At 35.5% G+C, this 26,511-nt stretch overlaps 1 protein-coding gene, 1 long non-coding RNA gene and 1 pseudogene across 2 annotated transcripts; 1 reads left to right on the top strand and 2 right to left on the bottom strand.

The window, feature by feature from the left end:
- Positions 1–3,932: 3,932 nt before the first annotated feature.
- Positions 3,933–5,443, bottom strand: LOC104790262 (MLP-like protein 328). The gene is made up of 2 exons (XM_010515971.3): positions 5,056–5,443; positions 3,933–4,352 (listed from the first exon to the last, which is right to left on the bottom strand). The coding sequence occupies exons 1-2, from the start codon at positions 5,240–5,242 to the stop codon at positions 4,084–4,086; spliced, it is 456 nt and encodes a 151-aa protein (XP_010514273.1). The 5' UTR covers positions 5,243–5,443; the 3' UTR covers positions 3,933–4,083.
- Positions 5,444–6,180: 737 nt separating this feature from the next.
- On the bottom strand, positions 6,181–9,664 carry LOC147942192 (uncharacterized). Its single transcript, XR_015559076.1, has 3 exons — positions 8,272–9,664; positions 7,856–7,916; positions 6,181–6,689 (listed from the first exon to the last, which is right to left on the bottom strand). It is a non-coding gene; the product is annotated as an uncharacterized LOC147942192 (long non-coding RNA).
- Positions 9,665–19,997: 10,333 nt separating this feature from the next.
- Positions 19,998–20,537, top strand: LOC104793911 (glutathione S-transferase T3 pseudogene; annotated as a pseudogene).
- Positions 20,538–26,511: the final 5,974 nt, after the last annotated feature.

Genomic DNA, 26,511 nt, shown 5'->3' with positions numbered 1-26,511 from the left:
TGTGAAACCACCAAGCTTAATGAGGCAGGCAATGCTTACTCAATCTACTAAGTCCATCCTAAGCCCCCTTTGGAGTCAGTAGCACAGAGCCTAGCAACTTCACATCCGCAAAAAGCCATACTAGCACCAGCATCTCACATGATCAAACACCAAAAACACTTTGAGATTTTTCGAAGCTTGAAACTAGGGACACACTAATTCGAAGAGGCTGGAACAAAGGCCGAAGACATTTGCGGCGAAGGAAACCCTAAACTTGAGCGCTAAGGCGAAAAACAGGTGTGACATGTTAAGGAGATGCATGTAGATACAACTAGCTACCGCGATGCAAGGAGGCCTCAAACCCTTGATCAAGCAGAGCCAAAAACTCCCTCCAAAACGAAACTCACATGTTACCTGCAGAAGCAAAACAAGTCTTGGAAAACACCTTTGGCTTGGGAGGTGAGCTGAGGAATGAAGTCGAATGTGACTTGAAGAAGTTAGAGAAGCCAGCCCTATAAGACAAGCCACAACAAATGACAGACATATCTAGCCCAAAACCCCCAGTGAAGATAGAAGCAGAAGATCGAAACATCCAGAGGTTGATTGCAAAGCACTAACAACCTGGCCTAATGCATCAAACACTCGACAGAGGCAAAGCTTACTTCGGTAAGCTAAAGAGCCAGGGAAACCAACGACTACTAACACAGGGCGGGAGAAAAGACACAGAGGGTGAAGACAAGTGGTAGCCGGAGGGAAAGTGTGACAACCCGTCCCGTGGACCTCACTAGACCACCGCTAGCCGCCCCAACGGACACCAAGCTGGTCCTGGAGGGCATCGATCCTAACCCCTCACTGTGGACATCCAAATCCACCAGTAGGTGACAGTTTGTCCTGTGGAAAGGTTGTTAAAGGGTGGGGACCAGGATTCGAGTAACGCCTGGCGCACCAATAACCTACAAATAGATTTGGATGTCCACAGTGAGAGGTTATGATCGATGCCCTGCAGGGCCAGCTTCGGGTCCGTTGGGGTGGCTAGCGGTAGGCTAATGAAGTCCGCGGGATAGATTGTCACACAAAGAGAACCGAAGCATCCCTGCGCCTGACAGAGAAACATAGCACCTTTGGACCACCACTGTAGAAGAGCCACCGCACGCCAACAGGAAGGAGAGGTGAGCTAATAGAAAACCCCACCCCCACCAAACCACTCGCCAGAGAAGAAACCAAACCGCCGCTTGAGCGTAGGTTAAAATATTAATGATGTTAAAATATATGTAACAAAAGATTTTGATCATTATCTGTTTGGTATAGGAACGTAGCCACGTCTCCCTTATCTTGTGAGGTGAGTTTTTATTTATCAAACTCTAATATAGTTTTAGCTAGAAATAATAAAAAATAAAAATAAACGATATAGTGAAATCTCATATTATTGTTATATTTTCTTTATTTTGAAGATATCCCTTATTAATTTGAATCTGACAGATGATTTTTGGAAGAGATTTATAAAGAGAATGACAGATGATTTTTGGAAGAGATTTATAAAGAGAATGCAGAAATCAGAGAGAGATTCAATAAACCTTGAAGGATTAAAGAAAATGTTTGACATGTTGTTTTTCCGTCAATCCTCTAATAGTGTGAATAACTGAGTTTCATATTCTTGTTTTACTTATGCTTTTTAGGTTTCTATTCTGAATTTAGTTTTTTTTATGGTTGGTTTTTTCTATTAATTTTTATTTTTTCATTTTGGAATATTTTATTACTTAATAAAGTTAGTTATTTCTTTCACTATTTTTTTCCTATATTTAATAGATGGAAGTTTTAAATAAAAAATTATAATTTAACAAATCATGTGCCGAACAAAAATATAGAAAATACTGTGATTCTTATTAATGTTGCAAAATTAAGTAGAACTAGGCAATGAAATTTATGATTATATATTATTGTAATAATGCAATATAATAAAAATTGCAGTGGCAATATTTGCAACATTTTTAGTTGTGAGCATCTTCATAAAATATATGCGATGTGCATATATTTAAAAATAATTTACTACAAGTTTGTAACATTTTTTGCTTCATATTTTACATATCATTTATTTACGAAAATATATAATTGCATTAGACCGTAGTGATTATACCACTAATTTGCTGTATAAATATTGTTGCATTAATACAACACACATTGCAATATATTACTTCGTTGCAAATTTGTAATAATATATGCTATATTTTTTTGTGACAATAATTTGTAACAAATGGAAGTTACAAACATACATCACAATTATACAACAAATTTATTACAAGAATAATGTTGCATTAATATAACAACATAGCAAGAAGTCTATTTATTAGACATTTTGCAATATATGTGCAACAAATACCAATTTGCAACCCTCAATAGAAAATGTGTCACAGATTTATTGCATTTTCAAATTTACAATAAAATATGGAGTTATTGCAAAAAATTTAGTGTAGCTATGACACTATTTTTTTGTAGTGTAAATTTCAGGCAAGCCGACGCCTTTTCTTCTACAGATGGAGCCTCCGATGAACCAAACCACAAAGCTCCGGTGTCAGACTCGTCAATTCGCCTACCGGAAAGAGCCTAACCGCGTAGCGGGGAATCGAGGACCCTCTTGCGATCATGGCGAGGAGCGCCGATGAACGGAGAGGGAAGACGCACAACAGATCTGTGGTCCAAGCGGCGGAGGTTTTGGGAGAAAAATCGCATGCGCGTATACCACACGCGCCCGATTTTATTTTTTTCTGTTCTTCAACTGTATCATGATTGGAAGTGATTTTGGCATCTACATAGATCTGTCTTTATAAAGGAATTGTGGTGATGCATGCTAGAGAAATGAAACTCCACAAGACCCCATTTATTTTAGGGTGTGTTAGTGTTTTTATACATTTTAGAAACATAATTAGCAGAAAGGTACATACACTATTTACAATTGAAAAAAAAATTTGTGAGATAGAGATTAGAGATAGAGATTAGGTGATTAGGAGATAGAAATTTGTGAGATAGAGATTAGGTGATTAGGAGATAGAAATTTGTGAGATAGCGATAGAAATTAGAGATTGAGATTAGAGATAGAGATTAAGTGATTAGGAGATTAGGATAAAAATTTGTGTATAAGAGATAAAAATTTATGTGGGAAATAGTGATTAGGTGAATTTTACTTAAAGATCTTGGACGAGCGTTTAGGACAAGAAATAGGATAGAGGGAAGAAGAGGAGAGAGGGAAAGAAGAGGATTAATGAGAGGGAGACGAGAGAGAGAGTGGGACGGAAAAAAGTGATTATGCCTAAACATTTTTTTTTTTTTTTTTTACTTCTTTATTATATTTCATATAATTTTAAAATAAAAATACTGGCTAATTAAACTTTGTTTTCTAAAAACTATTTAGATATATAAAAATCTATGTTTTTTCTTTACAATTTGATATGCATCTTGTTTGATGATTTTATTTGATAATGTTAACATTTTTTTTTCAAATTATGTATCCGTACACTTTATTAAATGTACAGATGTCAGTACACATTATTAAGTATACAGATGTTTGTACACATAATCAAACGTACAAATGTAATTTGTTTAATCTGTACATTTAAAGATATGTACAGACATTTATACAATTAATAAGGTGTATAGACATCTGTACATTTAAAATAGTATACAAATAATATAATATATTTTTTAAAAATAAAAAATTTATATCAAATTGTAAAAAAAAATATATAGATTTTTTTTTGTATCTAAAAATTTTTCTAAAAAAATTATATTAACAATTATTTGAAAAATTAAGAAAAAGAAAAAAAAAAAGAGTAATGGAATGAGATTTAAATCTGCAGGCTATTGAATGGCAAAAAAAAAAAGTGGAAAATTGGCAAAAAGTAGTCAAAAGCTGTTTCTCTAATTGTATTAGTTTTCTAATTTTGTTTCAAAAACTATCATTCCGCCAAATTACCCTTTATTATATATGGAATTGAGAACCAAACATTATCGTATTTGGAAATGAAACATCACACATAATTTAAAACAGCATATATAATATATAATATATAGGGACAATGTTGGTTGTGATGATGATGATGTTGATGTTGATTAAGCTTTGAGGACGTGGTCTTCCATGTCAGCAACCATGCTCTTAACGAACTGCATGTAGCTGCCTGGTTCTGGGAAGGCATCGTTGCGCTTCTCCCATATCATAGTGATCTTGCAGGTGCAATCATCTTCAGACTTTGGTATAAATTGGAAGTAAGCGTCATACACCTTAAACTGCTCCATCACGTGACCTTCCAGTCCTATAATCTTCATTGTCATATTCTCATCGTCCATCTCTCTCCTCTCCTTAAATATCTCTTGCTTTCCATCTTTGAACATACATGTCACATTTGGGTCATATTCTTATGCATGTAATTAATTATGATCACATATAATTTTCTGCGAAGTAATGTTCGGTTTTAAATTGTTTTGTATAGGTTTGTTTATACATAGAGATAGTGATGTTAATATGGGCAGACTCGGCCCGTTTAAACCCGGTTCGTTTAAGCCCTTACCCATTTAAACCTGAACTCGTTTAAACCTGAACCCGTTTAAACCCGTGAAACCTACAATTTAACCCTTAATGCCTGTTTAAGCTATTTTTTCTTTTAATACTAAATAACTGTTTCTAAAATCCTAATGATTGGCCACCTCCTTTTTTTCTTCACCAGCCACCAGCATCACCAGCCAACTCACCTTCACACAGTCGCCCTAATTACTAATCATCTTACTCATCATTGTATCCCTATGGTGCTATGTGTCAAACTTTAAGAATCAAAACGGTGATAATGGAGGAAGCAGCGAGGTTCGGGAGGGAGTTGGTGAGTTTAGAGGAGAAGGCGATGAAGTTCAGAGGCAGAGGCAGATGCAGCGAGATTCGGAAAAATAGTTGTTTGGAAAACCCTAATCAACGATAGATCATGTCCGGATAAGGATAACTAAATATTTATATGTCAAACTTAACTCGAGTTTGCATGAATTTTTGATTTGGAAGGAACCCAAAAAAAGAAAAAGAAAAAAAGAAGGTACTACCTAAGGTGTAGTTCCAAATCTTGATGCTCCCATGAGAGTCCCATTCGCCGTCGTGAACATTAACACCTTGGATGTGGTGACCAATAGCGTCAGGAAAGAGATGGTTCTCGTTCCTCCACCTCTTGTAGTGTTTCTCCGCCGTTCCTTTCAGCGGCACCTCCGTCACGTATGTTCCCGACGTCGCCATTTCTCTCTCTCTCTCTTTGTATTTTTGTGTGTGTGTGTGTGTGTTTTATTTTGGTTGTTGAAATAACACTTGTTGTCGCGTGTCTTGGTTTATATAGAGAACGTGACTGTAAGAAAATGGTTATACGTTTATTTCAATCCCTTTTGATAGTCAATACTAGAAGCTTCTCTTCTTCATTTGATCCCTTTGTGTTCAATCATTGTTTAATGGGTAATAATAGCATTGGCATATATGACTTTTAGTCGAGTACTGAGCTGTGATGTTGTGTCATCACTGATTCACTAGTCCTCATTTTAGCATTTATCGCCATAATAGATAATGTTTGACAAAAATATAATATAAAGTACTAAGTAGACGAGTGTGGATATTAAACACAACTGTCATGTTGTAATCCAAATTCAAATTTAATAGCGTGCAAGTTATATGAAACAATTGTATAATTTTAAATTACTATTTTTAATAATTTAAAGATTGAGCTTGTGAGATTGAGATTGAATAATTTTATAAAAAGAGAGAAAATAGAAATAGATGTGAGATCTGCTGTGATATAATTCCTGGCTGGGTGATGCTTTAAATAATTGGGATGTGGGTTTGTTGTAATTGTTGGCCAGATTGCATTAGTCTTCTTTGTTTGCCAGCGAAGACATGGTTTATGCATTAAAACGTGGTTTCTACATCTCTGTCAATCATTTGATAGTGCATTCCAGAAGCCTTCCCTTCTTCATTTTGCCGACCTACACCATTTAGTGAAGCAATAATTTTGGGGGTCATACCAAATCGAACCTTGTCCAATTGGTTTTGTTACCGGTTTAGCCTTTAATGCTTGAGGCCAAGTGTTCGACTCGTATTTGGTACCAAAAAGTGCCCCTCTCTCTCTCTCTTTCTCCTCCACAAAACCATAACGTCGTTGTCACATTGCTACATAATATCGGGGGTCATAGAAGTGAACTTTCTTTATTCGGTGAACTAATCCCAAACTTGCTGACCACGTTTTTAAAATGGGTAGTTGGCCCTTTATTCTTTAGAAGATAAATCATGCCCCAAATACAATTTTTTTTTCTTTTTTTGGAACATAGTAATATATAGATCTATATAACGGATATGAGGGCTACACCAATTGCGTTACCCCTCTCCATACACGTGCCTGAGTATTGAATGGAGCTGAAACGGTTCCATACGTTCGTATCAATAGTTCTAGCCAGTTTGGTATGTAAAATGGGAGTCTCTCTGTGACGCTTTGCAGTACGCTCTCTCCACAAACTATGAACCGTTGCTTGGAATACATACCTTAACGTGAATGTATGTATTGTTGGCTGAGTGGCGTCACGTAATAGAGGAGTGATTGAGCTCCATTTTGCTGTATAACTAACGGTTTTGAAGATGATCTCTTGTCTCCACTCTTTCTCCACAAAAAATGCAGCTTACTCGAACTCCCACGTCTCAGTTACTAAATGATCATGAATATAGCCAAGTTAGGAATACATATCGTCGAGTGGAGAAAGAGAACCATACTGCTTTGCTTTGTACCAGTCAAATATCAGATTGATTACTCGTATCAGATTCCTAACTATATATATGAAAAATCTATATATAATAGCAAATCCATTTTTAGGTGTCAGTTTTTTTTATGAATGTAAAATTATATTCAACGTAACCCAAAAAACGTCTTTGATACACTATATGCAGCTTTTTGCATGCAGAAAGAAAATTGAAAAAGCTAAACTTTGTAATATAACAGAGAATTTTTTTTTTATTATCTTATCTAATAGTTTAGATTTATTAATGATCTCAAAAATTGTAAAGGTTTTTTCTTCCGACAATTGTATTTCTTCATCGTCATATCCCCATCTTTCAATGTTTGTACATCTTATTTTTCAAACATTTTTGTTTTATACCTCTTTGTTTGTATATATTTAAATTTTTATGAACCTTGAAAACAAGTTTCGAGTTTTGGTTTTTCTAAATATTGTTTTAAAGTTTCAAGGTAAAAAAAAGACAATGAATTGTTTCCGTGACATTGATTCATTCATATTCGTTGAAAGTTGGAGTGTTTTATTTAACCTTTCTGAATGTCAAAAGCATTTTCTAAATGTAAATCTCTAAGACCATCATTAGTGGAGCAACCTTACATGGTTACTCTCATCTTAAATAATAATATAATTAATACTAAATTAATTAAAGCAATTCTAAGAGTACTTAACCAAAATCATCCATTACTAGAGAACCCCATTGATGGTTTCTCAAGCATTTAGACTAAATTAACCAAAACCCTTGTTCCATTGTTCCATAGCTAATTCCATTTCCAACCCATCAATAAAAATCAAAACTTTCAAAATCAAATTACCAAAAAAATGTAATTTTTAGTTGCTTTGAAACATAAGAAATCAAAAGTATTGTAACAGATTCAAAACCTTAGTTCGTTTGTAGAGAGGAGATCAAAGAGAAGAATCCACGAGCTTGGAAATGGTTAGACCAAATAAAACTTATTGTTATATGTCTTAGTGGCAACTATGTAGATACAAGATAATCTTTTTGATGATTCCAAAGTTACACACAGAGACAATAATACTAATTTGCTAAATGTGTTTCTAATAGAGTAGGAACTAAACTCACCTTGATTCTTGCAACTGCGGGAAGCGGTGACTTGATTGCTAATAACGACATTGCGGTTAAGCTGCAGTTACCAAAAATGAGCCATTTTTAACACACATTTCAGAATTAGCAAAAGAGGAGTTTTCAGACGCCATAGGTAAAGAGGGTACCTAAACATACCTAAACATACATACCTAAACATACATCCCTAAACATACATCCCTACACATACATTGATTGATACATAACTCTAAACCTAATGTCTTTAGTTTCACAAAGTGCTAAGATCTCACAAAGACAATTGGAATGGCGTTAAACAATTGCAGACCTTAATGTAAAAGTAGTCATCACATTAATACGCAGACATTTCTTGAAGAGAGGCACTACGAGTACAGTGGTTTAATAAGAGAGCTTGAGAGAAGTCTATAAGTACTAACCTGGTCATAAAGAACCTCTATATGTTGGACTTGTTGCAGAACATGAGTTGCCATCAAGTGGTTTAACGCAGACATCTCCACCATCTTAGTCTCCACCATCTTAGTCTTTATCTGTTGGGCTTGTTGCAGAACATGAGTTGCCATCAAGTTTACACGATCCTCTTAGGTTTTCTTCTCGGCGTAGCTACGTTAATAATGTCTTGGAAACGAGTAGCTCTAAGTTGATCAAACTGGGCAGTGACGGAATGAACTTTCTCACTCAAAATCAAAACCTGCAAACAATCAAAAATTATTGCGCTCTTGCATATATGATTTACCACTCAAGTCCCCTGCCTTAGGATTGGAATAAAAACACTCTATGATCTTTGGAACATTAGCTTGTTTGGAGAATGTTGGCTTTGCTTCGAATTAATGCTTTGCCCAAAAAAAAAAACAAAAAACATTCAAACATGCTAAGGCCACACTTGTAAACACAAACACATATGTTACCTGCAAAGGTAGTTGCCAACATTAACAGGCCCTACAATAACACTCTCGAGAAGTCTACATAGATCAGTTTCCATTCCAAATCTGTACAAGTACACCCAAAATCCCAAAGTTTCAATCTTTAAAATTGGTATCACAAATCATAATCAAGCATGAATCTACGCCTAATAAGTCATATCGACACAAACATTTAACCATTCTAACAATCAATCGAATTAATTCGATTCCCAACCATTTAAAGACCACCCGAGGCTAATTACACAAACATGCAATTAATTAGAAATGAGAAACAAACCTTCTCCCTCCGATTCGGAGGGACAAGATTTCTATTGGCGGTTATGGACGGCGGCGGTTTCTCACTCAAAATCAAAACCTGCAAAAAATCAAAAATTATTGCGCTCTTGCATATATGATTTACCACTCAAGTCCCCTGCCTTAGGATTGGAATAAAAACACTCTATGATCTTTGGAACATTAGCTTGTTTGGAGAATGTTGGCTTTGCTTCGAATTAATGCTTTGCCCCAAAAAAAAAAAAAAAACATTCAAACATGCTAAGGCCACACTTGTAAACACAAACACATATGTTACCTGCAAAGGTAGTTGCCAACATTAACAGGCCCTACAATAACACTCTCGAGAAGTCTACATAGATCAGTTTCCATTCCAAATCTGTACAAGTACACCCAAAATCCCAAAGTTTCAATCTTTAAAATTGGTATCACAAATCATAATCAAGCATGAATCTACGCCTAATAAGTCATATCGACACAAACATTTAACCATTCTAACAATCAATCGAATTAATCCGATTCCCAACCATTTAAAGACCACCCGAGGCTAATTACACAAACATGCAATTAATTAGAAATGAGAAACAAACCTTCTCCCTCCGATTCGGAGGGACAAGGTTTCTATTGGCGGTTATGGACGACGGCGGTTTCTCACTCAAAATCAAAACCTGCAAACAATCAAAAATTATTGCGCTCTTGCATATATGATTTACCACTCAAGTCCCCTGCCTTAGGATTGGAATAAAAACACTCTATGATCTTTGGAACATTAGCTTGTTTGGAGAATGTTGGCTTGGCTTCGAATTAATGCTTTGCCCAAAAAAAAAACAAAAAACATTCAAACATGCTAAGGCCACACTTGTAAACACAAACACATATGTTACCTGCAAAGGTAGTTGCCAACATTAACAGGCCCTACAATAACACTCTCGAGAAGTCTACATAGATCAGTTTCCATTCCAAATCTGTACAAGTACACCCAAAATCCCAAAGTTTCAATCTTTAAAATTGGTATCACAAATCATAATCAAGCATGAATCTACGCCTAATAAGTCATATCGACACAAACATTTAACCATTCTAACAATCAATCGAATTAATCCGATTCCCAACCATTTAAAGACCACCCGAGGCTAATTACACAAACATGCAATTAATTAGAAATGAGAAACAAACCTTCTCCCTCCGATTCGGAGGGACAAGGTTTCTATTGGCGGTTATGGACGGCGGCGGTTTCTCACTCAAAATCAAAACCTGCAAACAATCAAAAATTATTGCGCTCTTGCATATATGATCTACCACTCAAGTCCCCTGCCTTAGGATTGGAATAAAAACACTCTATGATCTTTGGAACATTAGCTTGTTTGGAGAATGTTGGCTTTGCTTCGAATTAATGCTTTGCCCCAAAAAAAAACAAAAAACATTCAAACATGCTAAGGCCACACTTGTAAACACAAACACATATGTTACCTGCAAAGGTAGTTGCCAACATTAACAGGCCCTACAATAACACTCTCGAGAAGTCTACATAGATCAGTTTCCATTCAAAATCTGTACAAGTACACCCAAAATCCCAAAGTTTCAATCTTTAAAATTGGTATCACAAATCATAATCAAGCATGAATCTACGCCTAATAAGTCATATCGACACAAACATTTAACCATTCTAACAATCAATCGAATTAATCCGACTCCCAACCATTTAAAGACCACCCGAGGCTAATTACACAAACATGCAATTAATTAGAAATGAGAAACAAACCTTCTCCCTCCGATTCGGAGGGACAAGGTTTCTATTGGCGGTTATGGACGGCGGCGGTTTCTCACTCAAAATCAAAACCTGCAAACAATCAAAAATTATTGCGCTCTTGCATATATGATTTACCACTCAAGTCCCCTGCCTTAGGATTGGAATAAAAACACTCTATGATCTTTGGAACATTAGCTTGTTTGGAGAATGTTGGCTTTGCTTCGAATTAATGCTTTGCCCCAAAAAAAAACAAAAAACATTCAAACATGCTAAGGCCACACTTGTAAACACAAACACATATGTTACCTGCAAAGGTAGTTGCCAACATTAACAGGCCCTACAATAACACTCTCGAGAAGTCTACATAGATCAGTTTCTATTCCAAATCTGTACAAGTACACCCAAAATCCCAAAGTTTTAATCTTTAAAATTGGTATTACAAATCATAATCAAGCATGAATCTACGCCTAATAAGTCATATCGACACAAACATTTAACCATTCTAACAATTAATCCAATTAATCCAATTAATCCAATTCCCAACCATTTAAAGACCACCCGAGGCTAATTACACAAACATGCAATTAATTAGAAATGAGAAACAAACCTTCTCCCTCCGATTCGTTAGGTTAGGACCTCGCCGTTAGCTTCAGGGCACAACCAGAAACCGCCGCCGTCCATAACCGCCAATAGAAACCTTGTCTCTCCGAATCGCCTCCGGGTAAACAACGAACAATCGCTTGTTCTCTCGCTGCTTCAGTCGACAGAGAAGAGAGAGAGAAAGACGGGAAGAAAGAAGAAGAAAATGGCGAAGAAAAAAAAATTCTCTTTTATATTTATGACCCATCCAATAATAAAAGGCCACGTACCGTTCTTAAAGGGTTGCTTCAATGCTTCCCACAGCAACGATTCTCTCCTCTTTGGACCCATTAATAGGTTTTTAATTCAATAATTGGGGCCCAATTACAAGAGTAACTCACAGAAAATCTCCCACTAATGATGCTCTAAAATTTGGTACTGAAAATTTGAGTTACTTTAAACTAACTAATTAGGTTTTGATTGGTCATATAAAAGTTGGTTGGATTAGTGAAAATGATCAATTTAGTAGAGAAAAAAAGAAATTTAATTAGAATAAATTACAAATCACCTCCTCGTGCGGCAATGCAGAGGTTGCATTTCGTATTACAAATCACCTCCTCGTTTTCAGACTTGGGTATAAATTCTAAGTGGAATTCATACACCTTGAGCCGCTCCATTACGTGACCTTCCAGTCCAATAACCTTCAGTGTCTTATTCTCATCATCTATCTCTCTCCTCTCCTTGAATACCTCTTGCTTTCCATCTTTACACTCATCAATTAAATTAATTTTGGGTTATATTCATTTGTAATGATGCAATATATTTCCAACATGCCACTAGTCAAACTTCTCACGTACATGGATGAATATTTATGCATGCATGTTATTACGGTCCAATATCATTTTCTATAAATTAATATACGGTTTACATAGGTGATGTTGGGATATCAAATCCCACGTCACATATGAGAAGATTAGAAAATTCATTTTATTAGTAATCCCCAAAATAAAAAGTTATACCCCAAGTGTAGTTCCAAATCTTGATGCCTCCGTGAGAGTCCCATTCGCCATCGTGAACAGTAACACTTTGCGTGATGTGGCTGATAGCGTCAGGGAAGAGATCGTGTTCGTTCTTATACCTCTTGTAGTGTTTCTCCGCCGTTCCTTTCAATGGTACCTCTGTCACGTATGTTCCCGATGTCGCCATATCTCTCTCTCTCTTGTTTTAAAGCTTCAACTTGTATTTTTTGTACTTTGTTTTGTTTTGGTTGATAATACTTGTTGTCGGGCGCCTTGGTTTATATAGAGAACCTCACAGTAAAACATAAGGTTTCTCTCTCTCGCTTGGTTTATTAATTAATTTATTTTTTTTCTGTCAAGGTTAAATTTTATACCAATTTTCCTCTCTCTTGTTTTAAAGCTTCCACTTGTGTTTTGTACTTTGTTTTGTTTTGGTTGATAATACTTGTTGTTGGGCGCCTTTGTTTATATAGAGAACCTGACGGTAAAAAACATGGCTTCTACCTTTCTTTTAATCATTTGATAGTACATGCTAGAAGCCTTCTCTTCTTCAATTTTCAACTTATACCATTTAGTGAAGCATTAATATTGGTGGTCATACCAAATCGTATTTGGTACCAAAAAGATTGGTTACGGTACTGGTTTAGCCCTTGATTAACGCTTGAGGCCAAGTTTTCGACTCGTATTTGGTACCAATAAGATGCCCCTCTCTCTTTCTCTCTTTCTCTTCCACAAAATCATGACGTCGTTGTCACACTGCTGCATAATATTAGGGGTCGTAGAAGGGAGTTTTGTTTATTTGGTAAACTAATCCCGGACTGGACGACTACGTTATTAAAGTGGGTAGTTGACCTCTATTCTTTGAAGATAAATGGGAAAATTCCATATAAATTCCCCAACTAAATTACCATAAGCTTTTTAATACCTCAATTAATTTTGTATCCAAAAAAATACCTAACTATTTTTTATGCCCAACTTAAATCACTAACTATGATCCAAATACTAATTTTACTATGCCTCTCTAAACGACGTTAATGACACTTAAATGATCTGTAACAGAAGTTAACTTTCAGTTTAGTATCTAACCACAGTTATGTCTAAATTTTTAATTTATATTCTTTTTTGACAAAAACACTAAATCTATAAATAATTTGAGAGAGAGGAATTGAAAACACAACATTCAAAGCAGTCAATATCATTTATAATAAGCAATAATATGAGTTTGAAATTGAAAATCAAACAAAAACAATATTTGGGGAGTTTAGAAACCATCACTGATACTACGTTTAAGAACAAATTAATAAAACACTACTTGGGTTGAGAGCCACCTCCTATCTCTCTTGACTTAGGTCCCCAACATTCAAATACATGATCACTAAAAGGACACATATACACGCCTTGACCTCTTGACACTGTCACCTTCTTACGAGCTTGTCCTCTTCCAGGAGGGCGTCCACGACGGCCACAACCACGTCCAGAAGATACACTAGATGACGACATTGTAACAAAAGGTGGAGGAGCAGTACATGAAACCAAAACAACGGAAGATTGGGCTTGATTAGGCATAGGTGGTGGAATGGAAGGTTGTGATTGACTAGTAATGCGCTTTCTTGGTTGATATGGGTTGTTGTCTCCAGCATCCTGTCATATTAAAGAAACTTACATGTAAAAAATCTCATAAGAAAAGTTCTCAACATGTTATAAAAGAGTAAGAACACTTACAAGTATCTTACGAGGCCTTCCACGTTTGCGTGATGGACCTTGTTTAACAAAAGCTTCATTTTTGCAAGTGGTACGATTATGTCCTACCTTCTTACAATTACCACATGTTACTATCCTGCCATCTCGAGTCACTCTTTTTGGATTGGAAGGACACTCATGTGCTGCCTTTATCCTGTATTTATTAGGTCTTCCTGGCATTTTTCTAAAACCTGGAACTCCAATTGGTGGTTTACCAGTTTTTTCCCAAAACTTTTCTCCATTAACTGGTTTCATGTTGCATTACACTCGACGCGCACTGACTCGATCTCACATGTCAGGAAGGAAGACGCTCCGTCTCACACGCTTGAGGAGATTCCCAAACCGACTCTTTACCTTGTTGTTTATGTTTTAGGGCTTTCCATGTTGGACTATATAAACATTTTGTTAAGTCTTTGCCCAGGACATCTTTTATCTCGTTTTTGTTCTTTTCCTAAAGGTTTTACCTAGGCACCTAAAACGTTCTCAGACTCTGTAATCTGATATCTTTGAGTTTATTCAGTTTTTACATTGGATCTCTTCTACAAAGTTGTTCATCCCATTTTTATCTATATAATGATGCTTGATTCAATATTTTCTTTGTTCGTATCGTTGATGATGATTTCTAGATCCGAGTAGTGTGATAGTTCTTGAGGATGAGATAGATTAGGTGGAGGATCTTAGTGTATTGGGTGTTTAAGTTAGATTTGTATGATTCCCTTTTGGACTAGAGTTAGAAATACTAGTTTCTCTCTGATCAATTGGAACTAGGTCTTAGACATTTCCGCACCCAAAAGATGTTTGATGAAATGTCCGACCAACTAGTGCCAGAGACTTATATTCCTAGCCTAAGAGATTAGTTGTTTAGGGTGTTTGTTGACGTGAATGAACTGGTTCATCATGCCTGCTACACCATGTTTCTCTAGCAAGAGCTAGGTTTGGAAGTGGTTGAGTCTGAGTAGCTTCTGTCAAGAGATTGGATTAGCTAATTCGTGATGTTCATTGTTTAGGGATAGTTTGCTTGTGGCATGTTAAATACTTTGTAGACTAGGATACTCCACCGACATCAATTACTCCCATCCTTAGGACTCTATCTTCCTAATTGATATTGCATTCCTGAGACCGTTTATGATCCTGCTATATAGTTCATGATGAGAATCATATTTGCTTTTTACTCATATTTACTTCTTCTCATACATTTTCGTTTCTAGTTTTGTAACTCATTTCTGTTTTGCATTCTGATCATTCTAGGATTGTTAGACAAACACTCTTTTGAATTGACTTGAATTGTGATTTCTTGATTGCATATTGATTGCTAGCAAAATCCCATTTGGATTGACACCTTAAGTACTACAACACATAAGGTTAATTGAACCTGCTAGGACAAACAAAAATCCTAGTATCAGCATCCTAGCTCTTCCTGTGGGCAAATGGTTGTGTTTCTCTTCATAAACTTTGACCATCCACTTCCGTATCGGTTTCTCTATGGAGCAATAGATCCTCCATTTACATTTCTCGTGTGTGCATATAGCTGCAAGCCTCTGAGGATGCCACTTATTCAACTTCACATCAAACTGTGTTTTCAAAACATACATTAATAGCTGATCCTTGAACTCATCCCGATTGCTAAATGTCTGCATCAACCATAAGTATGGAGGTTTTCCATAATCTCCTTTACTCTTTCCTATCAATGACCTTCCATAGTCATCCTTCTTATGCCAATTTGTCCATTCTTCATCAGTGTCTTCTGCAGAATCTGGATACTCACCAGGAGGAAGGTGTACCTCAGCCTCAATTTAACTATCATATCCATTTTCATCATCTACATTAGGCTGAGTAGCCACACCATGAACTGTAGTAGTCTGTTGTTCAGCTTCTGCAAACAAATCTGCAAACCGTGGATCAGCAGCTCCTTCAAGTAATATCTGATTCTCATCCTCAGCTCCTTCTTCCTCTAGGTCTTCTTTTTGACATTCTTCATCTCTCTCTTCTTCATCATTTTCTTCCTCTCTGTTTTCACCACCACTTTCTTCTTCATCTATGTCATCTTCCTCACTATCGCCTTCATCATCAGCCTTTTCACCATCATCCAAACATGCTCCAGTCACCAAATTCGCATCATTAATTACATTTGGTGGAGAAACACTATGTTCAACGTAGATGTAAACCTCTCCACAATCTTTTGCCTCTACAGCCATCTTCATAATCTCGTTATCCTTATCCTGCCATATCAATCTTAACGCTGACATATCCTCATTAGGTTCTATACCATACCTTCTCCACATTGCTAACAGTTTCTGGATTATTTGTGAAATCTTCAAAAATTGAGAATGTAAGCGAATCTGGATCTACCAGCATATTTGGTGCAGTCGAACCACCTTTATAACATATATTCTTCCCTTTCTTCGACAATAAACCTCCGTAGTGAATGTACAGGGTGAGTTTCTCGTTATCGTAACTACACATAAAACAAAAAGTAACTTTCAGAACCCATAAGAAAAATAAAAACAGAGATAAACCCAAAAAATACATGATTCAGAGATGATAAGAAAAAGAAAATGAATCCATGTGAAGATCGGAGCATTAGATCTATTACACCTTAATAAGCTACCAAAAAAACCACAAAAACAAATTATCTGCCTTGAATCGTACCTCATATTTCTTGATTTTTCTGGATCTCACTTGCACATAGGGTTCCTCTCTGATTTCGATTTAGGGTGTTTTTCTAGATTACAAGGTTTGGGTTTTAAGTTCTTAAGCGATGTATAGTTAATATTTAACTGTATTTAATTAGAAGACAGAGTACTAACACCATTATGATTTCGTTAACCTTCGTCTCATATACAATGTTAAATAAGTATAGGAATCATAGTTGGTGATTTAAATTGGGCATAAAAAATAATTAAAGTATTTTTTTGGGTACAAAATTAATTGAGGTATTAAAAAGCTTATAATTATTTAGTTGGAGAATTTATATGAAATTTTTCCAAGATAAATCATGCCCCAAGGCCCAAACACAATCTTTTATTTTTTTCATGGAATGTAAAAGTTATTCACTAAAGATTGTTTGACAACTATAATAAATATGAATCTTGAGAGTTGAAGTTTTTGGACTGAAAATGAAATCTTAGTTTATTAGAAAAAAGTGTAATAAATCTCTATATAACGGATATGAGGGGTAAACCAATAGCGTTGGCCCTCTCCATTCACCGTGCCCGAGTGTTATATAATTTTTAATATATTAGTTGCATTACGCTCTCTTCACAAACTATGAACAGTTGCTTGGAGTACATTATACATACCTTATATAACGTGAATGTATTTATAATGTATTGTTGGCTCATGTCTGAGTGGCATCAAGTAATAGAGAAGTGATTAAGCTCCATTTTGCTGTATAACTAACGGGTTTAAATAATGCTTCTAGTTAGGGATAGCCAAACCTGAGAAGAGTAAGGACAACACAAAAAAGAGATGATCTATTCTCTTGTCTCCACTCTTTCTCCACAAAAAACGCAGCTTACTCGAACTCCCACGTCTTAGTTTCTAATTAGTCTGTCTCCAGTTGCTAAATTTTATTTTTTTTCCTCAAAAAGTCTGTCTCCAGTTGCTAAATAATCATGATAAACTAGCCAAGTTGGGAATAAGTGCCGTTGAGTACAGTAGAGAAAGAGAACCAGACTGCTTTGTGCCATTCATATATCGATCTGGTTGTTTACTAGCTCATCAGATATATAACTATATATATGCAAATATGCATTATTTTAAATGACAATTTTAATCGTTTATAGATAAAACTTGTTAGAATAAATTTAAATTATAATTATTACATAGTAGTGGCGGATCCAGAACTAAAATTAACATGGGACACATATAACTTTTTTTATAATATAATAATTATGATTTTTTTTTGCAACTAAGGTTATCCTCAACGCAGGGTTCTAAGAAACGTTTTAGTGGAAAAAAAAAATCAGATTAAACAAAAAAATGTAAGAGAGGCTCTAATATTGCATACTCGATTATGGTTTAAGAGCTCGTACGTGTCGATTGTTTGTTGGCTGGACAAAAAAATAGAAGAACCAAAAAAACATTTGTTTCGACGATTAAATTTTTTTCACTCTCGATCTCTTTCTCTCTTGATCTATCTCTCGCTGTTTCTCTCTCGATCGAAGTCCATTCTTAATAAAAGGAGGAGAAGGATATGTTACAGCTATGGAAGCAGAGGCGATTGTGGAGAAGAAAGGGGAAGCGGAAGGGATTTAATCTCGGAGGCGAATCGGAGGATATTGATTTGAGTTTGGAGTCGAGTCATTCAGATGAGGTTGAAGCAATTGGAAGCAAGGGTAAGTTTCTCTGTTTAGTAGGTTGAATTCGCGAATAGTTAGGAGGGATTAGGGTTTATTCGATTTTGTTCGTAAATTTGGGATTAGGGCTGGTTGTTCTCATTTCTTTGTTTCTGAATTTGTACTTTGGTTCTGTGTTCTTTTTACCTTCTTCTAAGTACATGTTAATATATTTCAGGTTAAAATATGGCATTGGGGACAAGGCAGCAGATCACTACTCTCTCTCGGTTCCAAATTTGCAGAATGCTAACTGTTACTAAGGTTTGTTCACACCTACAACCTGTTCTACTTGATATGTCTTCAGGCCACAGGTTACTTGCTCTCAACGCATCTCTCGCACTGTCTGTTATTCTTCTTCTTAATAATGCGTCTCTGATGTTTTTTTTGGTTCCCTGAGTAATTAAATACCTTTGTCTCTTTGATGTAGGCAGTCAAGGTACAAGGATTAATGTGTGGGAGGGTTTGAAGAGAGAAACATTAGGTTACTAACTGGTCTCTTGCCCTATATCTCTGTTGGTTTCTCATGTTCCATCGTATTTGTGATAGTGCCTTTTTGCCATGTTATTGAGTTTTTGCTATGTTTTTGAATTTTGCAGGTTAACAGTAATGTCCCTGATCTTCCTAGTGAGCTAGCATCTACGTTTCAAGCCAAGCCATGGCTGCATATCTTGCTCCCGCTAGGCTATTGCCAGGGTAATCACGTTACTCTTGTAGTTGTATATAAAAAGTTGCTTTTTTGAATGTGTTTCTTGCAGTTTAAAACTGTCTTGGTTTACTATCATGTTGTGTTATCTTAATCCGACAAGGTGAGGCGCTTGCTGTGTCTATTGATGCTTGCTGTGTCTATTGATGCTTTGTTTCTTGCAGTTTTTAACTCTATTCCTATAACACTTCATTCTTGATGACACCATTGATGTTTACTTGTCTTTTTTGTTATTTCAGGTTTCCGATGATGCTTTTAACAATCAGTGATGGCTTTCACTGATCATCCTTTAGTGTTCTCAAGCGACACAGATCATCACCAAGCATAACACAAGGTTAGAATTTTCAACTTTTTTTATTACCGGTTTTATTTGTTTTTATTTTGTTTTTGTTTTAGTTCTGTTTTCAAATGATCTTAATCTAAGATTTGTTTTAGTATTCATATGATCTTTTCTCTTTTTTTTTTATTGGTGTTATTCATTTATTTGGTTTGAGTGTAGTTAAGTGTCGAGTCAGTCATGATGGATGCTTGTTGTTTGTTGGTTGTGATAAATACCATTAGTACTTGATTAGGGTCTAGGGAAGTCGACATCAAACTTATTGTGTGATGGTTCAGGGTTTGTTGGTTGTTGTGGGAACGGGTAGAAACTTAAATTGAAAACTTTAACACACTAGTTTAAAAAGTAAACTACTAACTCAGATTGTAAATAAAGGGATAATTGATAAGTAAAACACAAAACACAAAACATAAACACCAAACACAAAAAACGAAACCTCAACAAGCTTTCCTTCTCCTTCTAATACACACACGAAGCAACAGCTATGGATTCAGAGGACTCGTTGAATCCATATCGTTTCTCTGCTAGCTTCTACGATCTCCTGCAAAGTCAACATGATACCTGCAACCACATTGACTCTCCTAATGAGAGTCAATGTTCTGATGTCCCACCTGCAGCTCCATCACCTGTTGGTAACCGACGAGCAAGGCATACTTGGTTACCAGCAGATGATGTGATGCTTGTGTCTGCTTGGCTAAACACAAGCAAGGACCCGATAACATCAAACGAGCAGAGACTTGGAGCCTTTTGGGGAAGGATTGCGACCTACGTATCTAAATGTCTGAATGTTGTAGGTCGACCATTTAAAGATTCAAGTCATTGTAAGCAGCGGTGGGGTAAGATCAACGACAATGTTTGCAAGTTCGTTGGATGCTATGAAGCTGCGACAAGGGAGAAATCTAGTGGGCAGAATGAAGATGACGTTATGAAGCTAGCACACCAGATCTTCTTCAATGATCACAATGTCAAATTCACCTTGGAGCATGCATGGCGATCAGAAGTGGTGTGCTTCCACATCTCCTAAACAGTTACAAGATGATTTGGTTGAGAATATTTGGGCAAAATTTGGAGAATACCCTTAAGCATTTGCTCTTTTTATGAATTTTACTTCTCTTTTATTATGTTTTAATGTTTCCTATGTTTAAAATTTTATGAAATGAAATAATTTTATAAACATATATCTCAAATGCAATAAATCCATATTCTAATTTAAATTTTTATTTTTCAAAAAAAAAATTAAAAAAATTAAGAGACTCAAAATAAGAACCCACCATTGGGGGGAAAACTTTTACACTACCGGAAAATTGGGCACTGATAGCAGTGGGTTATAGCGTTTATTGATGTTTTGCTATGGTTAAGGTTTTAATAGCGTTTGAATTTAGGTAAATGCTATAGATATATCAAAAACGGTGACACTTAGTATAAATAGCATAAATTAAATTAAAAAACGCTATCTAAATAGAAAGGAGAAAGTTTAATTATAAGATTATTTTGTCCTGCTTAACACTTAGTGAAATTTCACTCTCCCTCCACTCTTGTTTCCATTATCCCTCCACTCTCGTTTTCACTCTCCCTCTCGTTTAATTTCAGCTCGTCTCTCTGTCTCCCTCTGTTTTCACTTTCTAATTTCGCATCGTCATCGATTTTAATCTCTCTCCCTCTCGTTTTCATTCTCTCTTCCCTCTTGTTTCGCTTTCTAATCTCGATTCTATATCCAAATCGATTTACAAAGCTGTCCGTCTCTCAGTCTCCCATCGACATCGATTTCCAAAGATAGAGTAAAAGTTTTCGATTAAAGGTTAGTTTTGGTTATTCAAGTTTTAGATTGAAATATACAGTTTAGGGTTTACATACTGATTTTTGAGAAAAGGGTTTTTGAAATTTTTAGGATTATTCTTTCAATTTGGGGCTAATATTATAGGGTTTAGGTTTGAATTTGGTCAAATTTATTAGGGGTTCGTTTCAATTAAGGATTTCAATTTAGTTTAATGTTTTTGTTTCACTATTACTGTGTCTGATTTCACAAATCTGTATTCGTACAACTTTGGTCTGGGAGCTGTTGCGGTGTTGCAATATGGACAAGTTTTGGGTTTGGCTTCCGAGGTACTGACAAGTATTTTACTATTGTCAAAAAATTCAACACAGTTTATAATGCTAATCTGATGCTAATCAAACTTTTAATATTTTTGTAAATTACAGAGCAAGCGTTGAGTATGAGGAAGGTTCACACATGCTTTTGTGTTTGAATCGGTAAAGAGGTTGGGTAATCCTCTGCAAATGTTGTGTCCATGTATCGATTGTCGGAATTTATGTCATCAAGATATAAACACGGTACTGGATCATTTGGTAATTAGAGGTATGGATCAGAAGTACAAGATGAATACTTGTTGGAGCATTCATGGAGACATAAGGGTTGAGAATACAGTTGATGATCAAAGTGCTGACTTAGAAGCCTATGAGTTGTTTAGATCTGCCTTCTTTGAAAATGAAGACAATTTACAGTCTTCAAATACGAATGGAGAACAACCTGTAGTAGTTAAAGGCGAAGAAGAATTCGAGTTTAAGAAGAAGTTGGAGGATGCAGAAACTCCTTTATACTCGGGCTGCCAAAACTACACCAAAGTTGCTGCAATTATGGGACTCTACCACATCAAAGTTAAGAGTGGGATTTCAGAGAATTTCTTTGATCAGATTTTGCTTATGGTTCACGACATGCTTCCTGAAGATAATGTGCTTCCAAGATCCACATATGAGATTAAGAAATTCTTGAAGATATTTGGTTTTGGTTATGATGTTATTCATGCTTGTAAGAATGACTGTATTCTATACCGGAAGCAGTATGAGGAGATGAGTAGCTGCCCAAGATGTGGTGCTTCAAGATGGGAAATTGATAAGCATTCTAGTGAGACAAAAGAATGGGATTCCAGCAAAGGTACTTAGGTACTTCCCAATAAAAGAAAAATTCAAGAGGATGTTCAGATCGAAGATAATGGCTAAGAATTTGCAATGGCATTTTGGAAATGGTTCTGAAGATGGAACAATAGACACCCAGTGGACTCATTGACTTGGGCACAAGTCAATGCTAAATGGCCACAATTCGCTGCTGACCCGAGAAACCTTCGACTTAGTATATGTACAGATGGGGTGAATCCTTTTGCTATCCAGAACACCAAGTATAGCACATGACCAGTATTTTTGGTCAATTACAATATGCCTCCAACTATGTGTATGAAGTCAGAGAACATAATGGTAACCCTTCTGATTCCTGGACTAACTGCACCGAGTAACAACATCGATGTCTATCTGGCTCCTCTGATTGATGATCTGAATGATTTGTGAAATGAAGGTATCCAAGTATTTGACTCATTATCCCAGGAGAATTTCAAACTAAGAGCAATACTGTTGTGGAGTATCAGCGATTATCCAGGTTTGGGGACCTTGGCTGGTTGTAAAGTTAAAGGGAAACAAGCAATTTGATGAAGTGAAGATTGCATGGCAACTTGATAAGCTCATTTTGGACAATGAAATGGCCTATCCAACATACAAAAAGACCACTGGGTCATCGGTAAAACTTTTAATAGTCTATTGTTATAAATACTATTAAGATGTAGCTAAATCATGTTGATATTTGTAGATTATCTTTTTTTAAAACATCGTTCCACATGATACAGATGCAGAAGATAATAAAATCCACATCTATACTTGGAATAAGGATGATGAATTAATTGCTGAGGGTCGTCTACGGTCAACTGACCCAAAAGAATTGGTAAACGACATTCCATTGGGTCCGAATGCTGCTATTGTCACAGTTGATAGGGTATTTAAAAAAGATGAATATCTGTGGAGGCCAACTGCTGAAATGTTGGTGATTGGTGATGCACTTGGTGAGAACATCCCATGGCCTATCCATAATATTCAAATGGCTTATAGTGTACAAGCAAGCATGGATGAAAGGATGTCAAAAAGTAAATCACCTGGGGTAAAACTCTACACTTTCTTAGTCTTAAAAATATATGTTGTATTGATGTTGTGATGGACTTGTGATAAGATTGTCTTCAATTTTCTTTGTAGAGTGTACAAGCAAGCAAAGATGAAATGATTTCAAAAAGTAGATCACATGGGGTAAAACTTTAAATCTTCTTAATCATTTCTGAAATTTTCTACTTCAATTGAATGATTTGTTGTTTGACTGGACTGGTGATTAATTGTCTAGAATTTTCTTTGTAGAGTGTAGGTAACAGCTCTAACACCAACACAAATGAGAAGAAAAGGTGCATTCTTTTAGATTGCAATGGATATGGGGAAAATGTTGCAGAAGGTCGAGTTTTCTCAACAAATCTAGAAGATAGAGTTCATTTTGTCGCTTTGTGTCCCAATGCAAGTAAGGTTTGAGTTGATGTTCCTACGATTGATGATGCTCCAGTTTGGAGAGCAAATTCAGAAATTAAAATCATTGTTGATGCTTTGGGTAGTATAATAGCTTGGCCAAATGACAAACTTGTTTACATTTAAAACTCTGATCGATCTTGTGCTTTTATTTTGTGTGAGGGTACTTGTTGTTTGTTTCACACATGTACGTTTGATGATTTAATCAATAATCATTTATGAAAATTTGGTTTGATCCAAAATGATGGGTAATGCAATATAGCCAAAAAGAAATTATTAATCAGGTTCTCATTGCAAACAAAAGATAGCAGTCCAATTTATTGCAAAGCTAAACTGCTACAATATACATATCAATTATAACGTATAATTAAAGAAAAGATAACGCTTATAAAAAGCTATTATAAAATCTACAATTGCATATTATAAAGCGCTATCGTAAAGAACTATACAGTAGCATAACAAAAAAAACGATACAATATATCGTGAACCTATAGTCGCGGTCAATTACATAGCGTTTCTAACTTCGCTACTATAAACATAGATAGCGTTTATTGGACGCTATCAATGCCCAATTTTCCTGTAGTGTTAATTAACAATCACAAAGTTCTTAATCTACTCAAAACACAAAATCTATTAATAAACAATCTTAAGAGGCCCTAAAATATATCCCCCATTGGGGTTGCCCTAATATAGTAAAATACAAGTTTCTAAGAAAGTTTACAAATTCAAAATTTTTTATGAAGAATATCATTTTCATTGATTTTTATTTTTGAAATATAAATTGAATAATCTAATGAATTTACTAGATATATTCATTAATATTTTAGAATGTAGTTAATGTAAAATATCAAATAACGAAATAAACAAATGCATTTTGTTATATAAGTAAAAAAAAAAGGAAAAAACAGATGTAAATGATTACCAATTAAAAATTGTAAGAAACAAGAAAACTAAATTGTGCATACAAAATGAAAAGACAAAAACGTGAGAAGGATAATAATAAATGAAACAAATGATAATGGAAATATCAAACACATTATCCCTAACATCATCTTCTGCGTAACTAAGATCATCTCCAATGAGACTTTTTAATTTTATTTCTTGGCTTTAATATGATTAAAAATAAATTAGAAATGACAATATTACTAAGAAGAGCTTCTAATTAACACGTTCAAGAATCCCTAAAAAGCATCGACGTGCTCAAAAAATGTTGGGTATAATTTTTGATAAAAAAAAAAATTGTACTCACTTATTTGTTTTTCTTCTCTCTCGCAACGGAGGTTGCAAAATTGATTGAGATTTTTCTCAATGATCTGTTGGAAGTGGAGTAGATTGATTCGATTTTTGGACACGGTATCAAAGAAGGATGGTATGATGGAAGAAGTATTGCATTTGCAGTGATTATTTTGGTCCTCATCACATGTAATTTAAACTTGTTTCACTTAAATGTGAGCATTTTTATATGCTTTATCTGGAGATTAGTCAAATATACAATTTCTGGTTATTGTGTCTCTCGTCCTTTTGAAATCACTTTTACCATTTCACATTGCATAGTTATTGTGGCTCTATAAACTTTGAATTGTCTATACCTACCTTCTGCTTTATGGGTAAGCTTTGATATAGGTAGATAATTTTTATTGATTGCATTGTGTTTGGTGTATAGAAGAAATTCTTGTTACGTGTTGATTATGAATTTCTACATCATACTTATTGTTCTATGCTTAGTGTTTATGGTCTTTGAGTTCAATGTTTGGTTGTGTTATATTAGGTAAATGTTTACTTTGACATTGATTGCTATTAACAAAAACCACCAAAACGTTTCTCTTTCTTTGACATTGATTGCTAATAACCACACAAACCAAATCATTTTCAAACTAAGTTAAAGGGTGGGGACCAGGGTTCGAGGAACGCCTCGCGCACCAATAACCTACTGGTGGATTTGGATATCCACAGTGAGGGGTTAGGATCGATGCCCTGCAGGGCCAGCTTGGGGTCCGTCGGGGCGGCTAGCGGGGGGCTAGTGGGATCCACGGGACGGGTTATCACATGTCCACCTGGTGTTAAGGCTTCAAAGAGAAAAAACAAGAATATGAAGAAGACAACCACTGATGATGAAGATAGCAAGTATTTGTTGGAGTTAGAGGCGATGTGGTAGCTAAAGGAAAAAGATTTTTCTTTGAAAGAGAATATTAGCAATCGTAACCTCCTTGAAATGATACTTGCAAAAACAGAGCAACTAACTGATCTTGATATAGCTTTAAAGGACAAGCTAATTATTGACAATTTTTCAAGCTAATTAGTTTCTGTTCTATTGAAGTCAGTCATTGTAATCGGTTTGTTTTTTTGATGTTTCATGTAATCTATTTATGTTCTTGATGTTTTATTGTAATCTTTTTCGGTTCTTGGTGTTTTAATGTCATATGTTTATGTTATTGAAGTTTTGACGTGATGTTTAATCTAATTTTTCAGTTTGTGTGTATTAGATTGTGTTTATGTGCTTTCGATTACCAACCTTTATGTGTTCTTGCAAAGTAAAACTGAAATTGATTGTGTTTTTGTGGCTCGTGACATGAAGAGATAAGTATTCTTGTGACATGAAGAGACAAGTAAAC

Source organism: Camelina sativa, chromosome 6 (assembly GCF_030686135.1).
Source record: "Camelina sativa cultivar CO46 ecotype springtype chromosome 6, ASM3068613v1".
NCBI lineage: Eukaryota > Viridiplantae > Streptophyta > Magnoliopsida > Brassicales > Brassicaceae > Camelina > Camelina sativa.
This window is presented reverse-complemented; position numbering and strand designations above follow the sequence as displayed.

Excerpts from the sequence above, each read along its gene's own strand:
- LOC104790262 (XM_010515971.3), bottom strand. The coding sequence starts at position 5,242 with ATGGCGACGTCGGGAACATACGTGACGGAGGTGCCGCTGAAAGGAACG. Across the intron at positions 4,353-5,055 it reads GATTTGGAACTACACCTTAG|ATGGAAAGCAAGAGATATTT; the intron begins GTAGTACCTTCT and ends GTATGTTCAAAG.